This window comes from Sinocyclocheilus rhinocerous, unplaced genomic scaffold (genome assembly GCF_001515625.1).
Source record: "Sinocyclocheilus rhinocerous isolate Xijiao unplaced genomic scaffold, SAMN03320098_v1.1 scaffold687, whole genome shotgun sequence".
NCBI lineage: Eukaryota > Metazoa > Chordata > Actinopteri > Cypriniformes > Cyprinidae > Sinocyclocheilus > Sinocyclocheilus rhinocerous.
This window is the reverse complement of record NW_015648613.1, coordinates 40405-54150: the sequence shown is the minus strand read 5'-3', so window position 1 is coordinate 54150 and position 13746 is coordinate 40405. Positions and strand designations below refer to the sequence as shown.

Here is a 13746-nt window from a genome sequence, read left to right as displayed (position 1 = left end):
TGATAGTAAAGACTTATATTGTTAGAAAATATTTCTATTTTGAATAAATGCTATTCTTTTTAACTTTTTATTAATCAAAGAATCAAAGATTCAAAGAAAAAAGTAACAAAGGTTCCAAAAAATATTAAGCAGCACAACAGTTTCACTGTTGTAAATCAGCATATTAGATCAGCAACACTGATAATAAATCAACATATGAGAATGATTTCTGAAGGATCATGTGACACTGAAGACTGGATTAATGATGTTGAAAATTCAGCTTTGCTTCACATGAATAAATTATATTTTAAAGTATAGGTATTAAAATAGGAAACCAATATTAGAAATTCCTAGAAAATTAGAAAAATTAGAAAAATATCTTTTTGAAATAAATACAGCCTTGATGAGCAAGAGACTATATTAGACCTAATATAGGCCTAATATAATATAATATCAAAACAAACTAAAGCATTTAAACTGATAGAGTAGAATAGAATAGAATAGAAAACAAACTGAAGCAAAACTTAAACTGATATCTGTAATGTGAATATGTGAATTCTTATATAGTTATCTAAACATCCCTATGAAGTACAGTTTGCAGCAATACACCTGTGTGTGACTAAATATCTCAGAGTTTTGTTACCGTTCTGTTCCCATCCTCCACTATTTTCAGCACTTAATCAATCCACTCTTCTTTAATACATAGGGATGTTTTATTTCACATGTCATTGCGTTTGCGTTGGCTCTCAATTTGAGCTATTTCGTCTCAAGTATTCGGTTTCTACAGCGACTCATTTGGCTCACATCATTCTCTTTCTATGAAACCTGTAAACCGCATTCACCGGTTCTAACTCTATAGCGATATCAACTCTATAGCGGTTTGCCCGAGTATTACAATTCTTTCGTTTTTACTAGAATTCAATCAAATGGCTTTCCCAAGTCATTTTTGCGTGTGCATGGCACATTATTTCTTCACGCAGTTTAGAGGGAACATTGCTCTCAATTATACTGTAATGTTGAATGGCTATATTTAATGGTTAAATATTAGGGGGAAAAATTGCCAATTGAATGCCAATTGATCACTGGTCATTTATAAAATTTTCTTCTAGACATTTAATTATCCTATTTAACTCCTATTTTTTTTATTCATTCATCCGGATTCCAGTGTCACTCTGAGTCTCGTGTCAGCTAAATACGCGGATCTCACAGTCACAAACTCACCAGTCTGATCAATAACCAGAGGTTATGAGTAATACTATTTAATAGGCCACCCATGCCTGCCATTATTTAAAAAGTACTTCCATTTAGCCCCTACAGCCACCTATGTAACAACTTAAAGCTCAAACAATAATCATAGGTTATGACTAGTACTGCTCCATGCTAGCTACTAATACTTCAATAGCATTTTGCCTAACCCTTTATAGTTAAAATAACTATATAACAACTTGAATAAGGCTAGTACTACGAAATATGCTCCATGCTTGCTATTATTTCAGTTGTATTTTTGTCTAGTAGCCCATAGTGAATGCAGCTGCATAACAACTTAACTAAAGCCAAGCAGTTATTCAGAAATCTAGAATTTCGCCTGATGCTCCATCTAACCCAGTGATTCTCAACCCGCGGCCCGTCACGAATTCAAATGCGGCCCACCATGCTGAACACAATTTTAAAAAATTACTTTCAGTTTTACAATTCATTTTAGTTTTTACATTAATTTAAAAATGTACTAAATTGCGTGCATTTGAACGCAGAACTCTTCAGCTGTGCTGACGGCACACACCATACATGCTGCTGCTGGACACTAAACACCGTCGAGCCACTCTTGTTCATCACTAATTGATGGATGTCTAAAATATAAAAATAAGGAGAAGCCTAAAACAGGCCCGAGGCCCTGCCTGAACTATGACGTGAAAATGGTCCCGAAGTCCAGCCCGAGGGGCGTAAAAAAGTCGGGGCCCGTCGGGCCCGGGCTGAGATGCAGGGCTCTAGCTCTGATCTAGCACACAGAAAACGATTTGATTGAAAATGTATCAGAAGAGATGAAAGAAAGATCGTGGTCATCTACGCAATTCGGAAAAAGAGGCGACTTTTCTGTGCGAGACTTGCACTTGGACCATAGTGCGGCCCGGTGGAAAAAAAGCTTGAGAACCACTGATCTAACCTGAGATCAAATATGTACCCTGGACGCAGATTTGCAGATACAACATGATCTGCTAGAGGCAATCCTTTTAGAGTAAGTCAGGATAATATCAAATGTACCAATTTACGATTAGTATGGGGACAATTGGAATTTGGATTAACATTAGCAGACATTTTGGGGACAGACAATAGTTTGTATGTAAGACACTGGGAAATGGCACAGTAAGCAAAATATTTCTAAACTCTTAGAATCATTACATTTCAGTTTACTTCTTGTAAGATTGACACCATTGTACCAGTCGCACTGAGACATTTCATGATACCAAACATGACTGAATATCACTTGCATTCATGTGGAAAATTATATTTTGCTATTGACCATTCTGAGTGAGCTGAGTAAAGGGAAGGATTTACACACACACACACACACATATATATATATATATATATATATCAAGCTGAAGCGAACTTGGGTTCTGCAGCAGTACAATGATCCAAAACACACCAGCAAGTCCACCTCTGAATGGCTGAAGAAAAACAAAATGAAGACTTTGGAGTGGCCTGGTCAAAGTCCTGACCTGAATCCTATTGAGATGCTGTGGCATGACCTTAAACAGGCGGTTCATGCTCTAAAACCCTCCAATGTGGCTGAATTACAACAATTCTGCATAGATGAGTGGACCAAAATTCCTCCACAGCGCTGTAACAGACTCATTGCAAGTTATCGCAAATGCTTGATTGCAGTTGTTGCTGCTAAGGGTGGCCCAACCAGTTATTAGGTTTAGGGGGCAAACACTTTTTCACACAGGGCCATGTAGTTTTCCCTTAATAATAAAAACCTTCATTTAAAAACTGCATGTTGTGTTCACTTGTGTTATCTTTTACTAATATTTAAATTTGTTTGATGATCTGAAACAAAGTGTGACAAACATGCAAAAAAATAAGAAATCAGGAAGGGGGCCAACACTTTTTCACACCACTGTGTATATATATATATATATATATATATGGATCTCACAGAAGTCACTGTGATCATATGTGACGAATTGCGTTTTGCCGATTGTGTGATAATTATATCATGTTTTTTTTATCTCAAGTAGGGCTGGGGGATATAAAAAAAAATTATATCTCGATATTGTCAAATTTTTTTACAACATTCGATATATATCTCTTGCTTTTAAATAATAAAAAAACATGATTTTCTTTTGCCCCCATTAAAAAAACAACAAAAACAATTTAGATAGAACAGCTATTGTTACAAAGTAAATACAAAATGTTTAGTGCAAATTTAAGCAGTTAAAAAAAATCTAGACCAAGTGATCACTTACTGCTTTTTATTAAATGAACACATGTATAGGCTATGTAACTGAAGTAGTGCAAAACAAGTACAGAAAGTGCATTCTGTCAACTTTTTTAGTACATGCAATTCACAATTTACACTCTGCAACTGGGGGAAATAATTAAACTGGGATAAGTATTTATTTTACAGGTTTTTAGCTAAGAACACAAGTCTGTCAATGGATGCTCCACCACCATGAGCACAAATCAATAGAATGTGGACTCATACATGGTTTATTTTACCTCATCTAGTGTACCGATTCAATATAGGCTTTATATATATATAAATTAATACCAAACACTTATGCACTCTCTCGTGGTTGAGTGACACTTCCATTTTGATCATTTAACTCCAGCTTGTTTGTTGGTGTTTTCAGATCATCGGCGGCGGCGCTTCCGCAATGAGGAGCGAGCGTGTGCACATGGTTGCCAGATTGCTTAAAATAAGCAAAACACCAGGTAGAAAATAGCAAAAAACAGTGAAGCTCTGATTCTGGGATTTGAACTCTTGATATCTGGCAACCGCACTCATGAAAGCGTGTTATTCTTTTGAATACATTTTAGTCTCATCTTTTTTCATCAACGAAATTGCATGTTGATATAGTCTTAGTTTTTGTTTATTGACCTTATTGTTGTCTCGTCTTCGTTTCGTCTTAGTTATGGGAAAAAAGCTCGTCAAAGAACATTTTTCGTCATATTTTTTATTAGCGAAATTAACACTAGTCTCCATTTTGCTAATGTGTAAAAAAAAAAAAAAAGTCCCTCCTCACGTCTCTTGTGCGGTAATATGTAAGGGGACGTAATATTGGATATTCGGCACGTTCTTTTGGGAAAGTATGCTTGAATTTGAAATATTCGATATTCACAATATTTTCAAATTTTACATCGTCATCAAAATTATTGCGATATTATCGCTAATATTCGATATATCGCCCAGCCCTAATCTCAAGCTTAGACCATAACAAAAATGTACTGTATTTCATATATGTCTTAGTACTCATATCATGTTCTTATTTTGATTGTCATTGGCATAAACATAAATATTAGAAGTCATCAGAGAAGTAATTACTATACATTCATGTTACAGCGGTACCTCAAAACCTGGTAACAGCGGTACATCAAAACCTGGTCGTTCTAAAGTTCATGGGAAATTCAAATCAAACCTGAAAGAGAAGTTTCAGTGTTTGTGTGAGGGAATAGCAAAACAGGGAAACCCAACACTCCTGAATGAGATCTACACTGAGCTCTACATCACAGAAGGTGGAGATGGAGAAGTTAATAATGAGCATGAGATCAGACTGATTGAGACAGCATTCAGGAAAAGAGAGAAAGCAGACACACCAATTAACTGTAATGACATCTTCAAACCTTTACCTGGACAAGACAAACCCATCAGAACTGTGCTGACAAAGGGAGTCGCTGGCATTGGAAAAACAGTCTCTGTGCAGAAGTTCATCCTGGACTGGGCTGAAGGGAAAGAGAATCAGGACGTCCAGCTCATATTTCCACTTCCTTTCAGAGAGCTCAATTTTATGAAGAACCAAAAGCTTAGTCTCGTAGAACTTCTTCATATCTTTTTCATGGAAACAAACGAAATGGAAATACTCAATGATGAATATAAAGTTTGTCTTATTTTTGATGGTCTGGATGAGTGTCGTCTGTCCCTGGATTTTCAGAACAATATGCGATTGTGTGATGTAAGTGAATCAGCCTCAGTGGATGTGCTGCTGACGAACCTGATTGTAGGGAATCTGCTTCCTTCTGCTCTCATCTGGATCACCTCCAGACCAGCAACAGCTGATCTTATTCCTTCTAAGTGTGTCCACCATCAGAAGGACTATGAGAAGAAGGTGACAGATGAAGACATGATCCTCAAACTGGGTAAACTAGCTTTTCAACAGCTTGTGAAAGGTAATCTTATCTTCTATGAGGAAGACCTCAGAGAATGTAGCATTGATGTGAAAGAGGCATCAGTGTACTCCGGAGTGTGCACTCAGATCTTCAGAGAAGAATCAGGGCTTTACCAGGGGGCAGTGTACTGCTTTGTTCATCTGAGCATTCAGGAACATCTAGCAGCCTTATATGTTTACCTTTCCTTCATGAATCATAAAACAAACATGTTAGACAGCATATCAAAACAAACCATGTTCTCTGATGCTTCAATTTCAATATCTGACCTACTTCAAGATGCTGTGGATAAGGCTTTGCAAAGTCAAAATGGACATCTTGACCTTTTCCTCCGCTTTCTTCTGGGTCTCTCACTGGAGTCCAACCACAGACTTTTGCAAGGCCTACTGAAACAGACAACAAGAGGCTGTTCCCATGATAAACAAAAAATAGTTGAGTACATCAAGAAAAAAGTGATGGACAACCCCACACCAGAAAAATCAATCAATCTCTTCCACTGTCTAAATGAGCTGGATGACCAATCTTTGGTGGAGGATATCCAACAATATCTTAAGTCTGGAACCATAAGAGAACCCAAACTCTCCCCTTCTCAGTGGTCAGCAGTGGCTTTTGTTTTGCTAACTTCAGAGCGAGAGCTGGATGTTTTTGACCTGAGTGAATATGATGCTGGTACATACAGCACATCAGAAGAAGTTCTTCTTAGACTTTTGCCTGTAATTGAAGCATCCAGGATAGCTTTGTAAGCATTTTTAAATATATTTATTTTGTCATTAAATCAAACTCAAAATAAATGTCTCCGCTTTGAGACATTGCTTTTTCATGAGCTTTAATCCTGACCATGAGTTTTGGAATTGCAATAACAGTCGGTTTCTGTAAATTTAACTGTTAGCTTTCCAGGGGAAAAATAAATTAGTAAAATGATATTACTGATGAGTAAAACATTTATGTACTTTGCAATCACAGATTACTTCAAGTAGTGTTTAAGTATTCCTAAGTATTTAAACATTTTAAGCATTTAAACACATTTTGGAATTAACTAGAGACTGGACTGTTTACGGAGAATGAATCATAATGTTTTCTTTTCAAGGTTTTATTATTGCCAGCTGACAGAGAGAAGTTGTGAATGTCTGGCATCAGCTTTAGGCTCAAAATCCTCAAATCTCAGAGAGTTGAACCTGAATGGAAATAATATACAGGATTCAGGAGTGAATTTGCTGTCTGCTGGACTGAAGAGTTCTCATTGTAAATTGGAGACACTGAGGTGAGACATTCCTGAAAACACTTTTTGAATGATGAATGACTGTTTTTTTTTTTTTTAAACCATTAGGAGACAGTCCCTTTTAATCTCTCCAATGTCAATCATTGTAAGTGAACGTTTTCAGACAGTAAATGTGGTGTACTTTTTTCCACAGAAAATTGCAGTATGACTAGAATTATGTATAATGTATTTTTCTCCTCAGGCTAGGGAATTGTCAGCTTACACACAAAAGTTGTGAAGCCCTGGCATCAGCTCTCAGCTCAGTTTCATCTTGTTTGAGAGAGCTGAACCTAAGTTACAACAATCTTCAAGACACAGGGGTGAAGAAGCTCTCTATTGGATTGGGGAATCCTCATTGTAAACTGGTAATACTAAGGTAGTATCATTCTAAACTAATATATTTTAAAATTGACAGGGGGACCATAACCATGGTTTACAGATCAATGATTGAAAGTATTCTCTAACATATATGGCAGTCCAACAGTGAAACAAAATAAATAAGCTAACACTAGTCATTAAGAAAGCAAATGAGATCAGCAGCCAGAAACAGAATACATTGCAGGATTTTTTTTTTTACTTTTCGTGGAAAAAAAGGGAACTGCAGTATATTCAGATCAGACTCATCATCTCCATTCCTGCTTTTTGATGCCCTTCCCTCAGGGTGCAGAACCCTGGGCTCAAATAAACATATTAAGAAGTTTTTATTTATAATTTTTTTTATGTTCATTGTATGTGTACGTGTATAAGTCAGTGTATTGGGATTGTTTGTCAGTGTCAAAGATGAATTTTCACTGTCACGATCTGAATGGACAATAAAGCTAAATCAAATCTATTAGAATTACACATAACCTGCTAATGAAAGAGAGGTATTGACAATTAATGAGAACTGTAGAAAATCTGAAATTTTAACATAGGCATCAACAACACATTCAGTGCACTTATTTTGTGATTCCCCTTTTCATTCCATTCCAACATTTAACAAATTTGAGAATTTGTTATATATCATCATTGCAAAATTTTAGAAGTGTACTCCACTATATTGTTACAAGTATTATTGAATCAACATAAAACATTTGTCAAAATATCGTGTTGGCTGTTACTACATGAAAAAATATTATGGATTTTATTTTAGTAGGGGTTGTAATATGAAGTTTGAGAAGTATTCTGATTTGTGTTGGTGCTTGGCACAAAATGCATTTTTTGTTCCCTTTCAGTCAGTCACTGAAGTTCCCTTTCGACATCACATCGGTGACCGATGAATTGGGAATCTCGCCTGAGAGACCAATCTACTTTTGAGTGTAAACTAAATGAGCCAATGCACATTGGTATGTGGTATTTGCATCTGACTGCCACGCCCTGCAGCGTGGGGATAAATAGGCAGCAGTTGCAACACATATTCAGCTTTTCACTTTGGAGCTGAGTGCTGTTTATCTGTTCTGCTCTACGAAGACCAATCTCTACTAGTGTTTTCTAAAAGAGCCAGTTCTTTTAGGAGAAGCCTCTTTTGGTTTCATGCTGGTGTGACGGCGCTGCAGTGGTGGTCATGAGCTCATGAGTGCGGATCAAAGAGAGCGCGGATCACTGCCCTAATCCCTGCCAGTGTTGCGGTGGCCGTTACCCTTGTGTGCTTCATCACTAATAAAAGGGTGATTTCCCTAAAAGAGCATTACACAGGTGTGACGTTGCATCTTTTTAAAGATGACGTTCCACCCGTGTGTTTCTGGATACGGTCGTTACCTGGCGCCGACAGATTGTCACGATCGCTGCTTCACGTGGGAAGATGACCATCTCAGAGTTGCGATCGAGACTCCACTACCTCGCCTCTGCCTCGATCTGGGTCACTTCCTGGCAAAAGCCAGGGGAGGTCTACTTCGGGTAGTGGTTTGGGTGGTCTGAGGGTTATGGTGAGGGCTTCCCCTCCAAGGAACCAACCTCCCAGGGCCCCTCACCCCTCTAGTGCTCTGCAGCCAGTGGAGTTGCCCCAGGAATGCGCTGGACCTTCTAAACGAGGTGTACCAGCCGTATCCTTCGGTGCTCCCCCTGACGACCAGATGTTGATTGTTGCGCATTGGAGGTTGAGCCCACTCTCTCAGGGGATGATGATCCGGCTGCCTTGCCTCCCTCAGGAACGGTAGCGTTGTCCGAATCAGACCCAGAGATGAAGAAGGTCACTGCGCTTTCTCTGGGTCGAGCAATGTCCACACTGGTGGTCCAGGAGCGCCATCTCTGGCTGTGTCTGGCCGACTTGAGGGTTGCCGATAAAATCAGGTTTTTAAATTCCCCCGTTTCTCAGACCGGCCTTTTACGGCAACACAGTCGAGAGCTTTGACCAGCAGTTCTCAGCTGCATAGAAGCAGACGGAGGTGATTAATCGCATCCTGCCCCGGCGGACAGCTGCTGCACCCACCCGACTGCCGGCCGCAGCAGCCTCCATCCAAGCAGCGTTGTGGAGCCGGTCACAGGCAGGGTACTCAGCCCATCCAGGCCCCCGCCAAGCCTGGCTGCAAGCATAAAAGTAAGAGGCCCCAAGATGGGCGACCCAGAGATGGAGGGGACAGATGGTGACCACACCACTCCCTCCCCCAGGGGAGGGCCGGGTGGAGAATCTTTTGTTTCCTCTATCTCTGGGTCCCAAGAGGGCATGGAGAGCAGTGGACGGCGCAGAACTGTACCACTCTCATCCTCCTCTATCGCCAGCGGGCAACAGTGGGCTGTTTGAGAGCGCAACCAGGCCTCCTTACACACCCTCTGCCCAACCGTGGAACCAGGTAAGCCTTGCACCGCACACTCAGACCCCACTTCGGACTGCCCTCTAACCACCCGAGCCGGGTCCCTGCATTCCACCTCGCTGCCCCACTGCGGGTACGTCTGGTTCTCTGAGAGCCTGGCTAGCGCTCCCCAGCCCATCTTGCTGGCTCCTACAGACCATCAGACTCGGCTATACGATTCAGTTCGCCTGGCGTCCCCCCAAGTTCAGGGGCATCCAGTTCACCTCAGTGAAGGCTGGCGATGCTCATGTCCTGTGCGCGGAGATCGCAGTTCTACAGGTGATGGACACGATATGGCCGGTCCCTCTAGCCGATATGAAGAGGTTCTACAGCCCCTACTTCATTGTACCCAAGGAAGGCGGTGTACCCAAGATTGGTTACGGCCAATCTTGGACCTGCGAGTTTTGAACCGAGCCCTTCATAAGCTACCGTTCAAAATATTAACGCAGAAATGCATTTTCAAATGCATCCCCCCCAAGATTGGTTTGCAGCGAGCGACCTGAAGGACGCATGCTTTCATGTCTCGATTCTCCCTCGACACAGGCCGTCCCTGCGCTTGGCGTTCGAGGGTTGAGCAGATTAGTACAAGGTCCTGCCTTTCAAGCTGTCCCCGTCTCCTCGCATTTTCATGAAAGTCATGGAGGCGGCCCTTGTTCCCGTGACAGAACACAGCATTCGCATCCTTACCTGTCTCAACGACTGGCTCATACTGGCACAGGCACGAGATCAGTTGTGTGAACACAGGGATCTAGCGCTCAGTCACCCCTGCCAGTTGGGTCTTCAGGTCAACTGGGAAAAGTCTGTGCAGAGGATCCCTTTTCTTGGGATGGAGCTGGATTCGGTCGAACAGACAGCACGCCTCAGAAGAACGTGGTAGGTCAGTGTTGAACTGCTTGAATTCGTTCAAAGGCAGGACGACAGTCCCACTGAAATTATTTCAGAGGCTTCTGGGGCATATGGCAGCCACAGTGGCAGTAACACCACTCAGTTTGCTTCATATGAGACCGCTTCATCACCGGCTTCACAGCCAAGTTGGGCGTGGCAATGCAGCACTCACCGGGTGAAAATCACACTGGCCTGTCGCCAAACCTTCAATCCGTGGGCGGACCCTTCATCTCTTTGGGCAGGAGTACCCCTAGAACAGGTGTCCAGGCATGCTGTTGTATCCACAGATGCCTCTGTCACCGGCTGGGTGGCCACGTACAACGGGCATGCAGTGTCAGGGGTTTAGACGGGTCCCCAACTGCATTGGCACATCAACTGCCTCGAGTTGCTTGCACCCGCGTCCAGACCTCTGGAAACTCCATGTCTGGTCCATGGACGGGACGCAGAGGTTCTTGGTGCCTTACCCAAGGAAGTAGCGCATACCATCACTTCGACATGAGCACCGTCTACGAGACACGCTTATGCCTTGAAGTGGAACCTGTTTGTCGAGTGGTGTTCTTCTCACCGAGACAACCCCTGACAGTGCTCAATCAGAGCCATGCTTTCCTTCCTGCAGCATGGGTTGGAGCGAAGGCTGTCTCCCTCCACTCTCAAAGTATATGCTGCCGCAATTTCTGCATATCATGACCCCATAGGAGGCAAGTCGGTAGGGAAACACGACCTGGTTGTCAAGTTCCTCAGGGGGGCAAGAAGGTTAAATCCTCCTTGCCCTCCCTCCATGCTCTCTTGGGATCTGGTGAGGTACTTAGGGCACTTCAGAATGTCCCATTCAAGCCTTTGTAGTCAGTAGATCTAAAGATTCTATCTATGAAGACTTTGCTGCTGGTTGCTTTGGCTTCCATCAAGAGGGTAGGGGACCTGCAGGCATTTTCAGTCGACAAATTGTGCCTAGAGTTTGAGCCGGCTGACTCCCATGTAATTCTGAGACCTCGGCGCTCTGTGACCGTACGTGGACCGAACACGAAGCTTTAGGACCTCAGAACAGCTCTTTGTCTGTTATGGAGGCCAGCAGAAGGGGAAGGCTGTCTCCAAGCAGAGAATGGCCCACTGGATAGTGGATGCCATCGCCTTGGCTTGCCAATCACAATGCGTGCCCTGCCCACTCACGTTGCAAGTTCACTCTACCCGGAGTATTGCATCCTCCTGGACACTGGCACATGGCGCCTCACTGACAGATGTTTGTAGAGCTGCGGGCTGGGCAACACACAACATGTTTGCTAGATTCTATAGCCTTCGTGTTGAGCCGGTATCCTCCTGTGTTCTCACCTCAAATGGGTAAAAGCATAGAGAAGCCCTGGCTCAGTGTCAGCTTGCTGCGACATAGTACGTGCTTATTTTGCGCCAGAGAGTTCCCTGTTGGGCAAACGCTGTTGAGTTCCTCCATCACCTTTGGCAGCCAGACCAAATTTGCTGTATTCTTGAAACCGCTGGTAGGCTTGGTGCCCATATGTAGTGACCCTGAGGGGATCCCATATGTGTATTCTTCCACAGTATAGCTTCTAAGCCTGTGTCTTGTCTCTGCAAAGGTGTAGCCGCCCTAACTGGGTCTGAGCAACCCCAGAGACTTATATATGCAGTACGGCCCTACGGGGTTAGTCCGTATGTGTAAGTTCCACTTAGAACTTGGTTCCCTGAAGGAGGGAGCGAAGATGTCACGTCCCGTCGCCACAGCTGCTGTACCACCGCTGAGCGGCTAGGTCACCGGCTCGGCTCCTCAGCGAAAACCTGAATATTTGTTGCACCTACTGCCTATTTATATCCACGCTGCAGGGCGTGGCAGTCAGATGCAAATATCGCATGCCAATGTGCACTGGCTCATTTAGTTTACACTCAAAGTAGATTGGTCTCTCTGGCAAGATTCCCAATTTGTCGGTCACCGATGTGATGTTTCCGTTTCCTCCTTCAGGGAGCTAGGGTTATACAAGTAACTGAGATGTTCCTTGTTAGTGCTGTTTAAAGTTCAGCTGTTTTAACTGCTTGATTTCATCCATTGACCTACAGTCAAACGCAGTGCTTTCATGTTGAAAATTCTTGGTAAACCTCAAATTGGTCACACAGATGGGTCACATCATCTTCTGAAAGTTACTGCACTTCTTACCCCACCTCTGGAGATCTGGTGGTGTGAGCAGCACTTGTGAAAAAAGTAAACAAATCAGACTTCAGTTATACATATAACTGGTCTGTGCTGCACAATTCAGTTATAATTAGTATCCTATAAAAGAGCTGATTGCAAGGTTAATATAATTAAATTGGTTTGTCAGGCTACATTTCGCTCCGGCAGCCATGTTAAAAATGTTCAATTCAGGAAAAAATCCACAGTGCAGTTGTTCTTTGTTTTAGGTTAGTGAAATAGTGATGATTTCTCTGCACCAGTTATTTTCTGTCTGCGGAGATAAGAAATCAATTAAATGTTTCTTGGTTAAAGGTCTAAGTTTTACACTTTTTTTATTTTTCTTAACAGACTTTGGAGATGTGGCCTAACAGATAAAGGTTGTACTGCTTTGGCTTTAGCTCTGAGATCAAATCCCTCACATCTGAGAAATCTAGCTCTTGATAGGAATAAACTAGGATACTCTGGAATAAAGATGCTCTCAGGTCTACTGGAGAATCCTCAAAATAAGCTGGACACACTGAGGTAAAATCATCACTGTGTTCTGGTTCTGTGGCACATAACAAAATAATGTTAAATTAACACTGCTTGGTGTTTATATGAGTCCACACTGAGGGTACAATGTACAACAACGTGCTACAAATTAAAAAGTGATTTTGTGATGGTATTTTCCTATTAAGTTGTGTACATTTTTGTTTTTGTTGTTGTTGTTTCACATTACATGCCACAGCTAAGTTTGCAGGGCTATGTCATGAACAGGTAAAGTGAAGACTGTCCTCTTGTTCTCTTTGCAGTCTGATTGGCTGTGATGTCAGTGAGAGAGGCTGTGTTGTTTTGGCTTCAGCACTCAAAGGAAAGCCATCTCACCTTAAAGTGTTGGATCTATATGGCAATTCATTAGGAGACTCAGGAGTGAGGCATCTTGCTACTGGACTGGAGAATCCTAACTGTAAGATAGAGACTTTGAGGTAAACCCTTTGATCAATCCACAGTTTTTTTTTCTTTTGGTGTGGTGTTTGGAAAAAGTCTATCCAGTGTACATCCTCTAAATCTCCTTTATTTTATTCTCCATGTTTTATCAAGAATAAAACATATATGAAAGTCTACAATGCCAAAAGGTGGTTTATACACACACACGTTTGTTTCTGTGAATTGTGAGGACTTTCCGTAGACTTCTATTACTTTTATACTGACCAAACAATATTTTTATCCCCTAATCCAACCCTAACCCTAAACCTAAACCTACCCCTCGACCACAGGCCGGTCCCCACAATGTCAAAAATGTCAGGTTTTACTATCCT

At 42.0% G+C, this 13746-nt stretch overlaps 1 protein-coding gene across 1 annotated transcript in view; it reads left to right on the top strand.

The window, feature by feature from the left end:
• LOC107709982 (uncharacterized) overlaps nt 1–13746 on the top strand; it is a gene marked incomplete at its 3' end in the record, with an annotated part of 46851 nt that overhangs the window by 25810 nt on the left and 7295 nt on the right. The window contains exons 6-10 of the mRNA XM_016514654.1: nt 4544–6103; nt 6452–6625; nt 6825–6998; nt 12797–12970; nt 13240–13413. Coding sequence (XP_016370140.1) covers nt 4544–6103; nt 6452–6625; nt 6825–6998; nt 12797–12970; nt 13240–13413 — 2256 coding nt within the window. The remainder of the gene's footprint in view (nt 1–4543; nt 6104–6451; nt 6626–6824; nt 6999–12796; nt 12971–13239; nt 13414–13746) is intronic.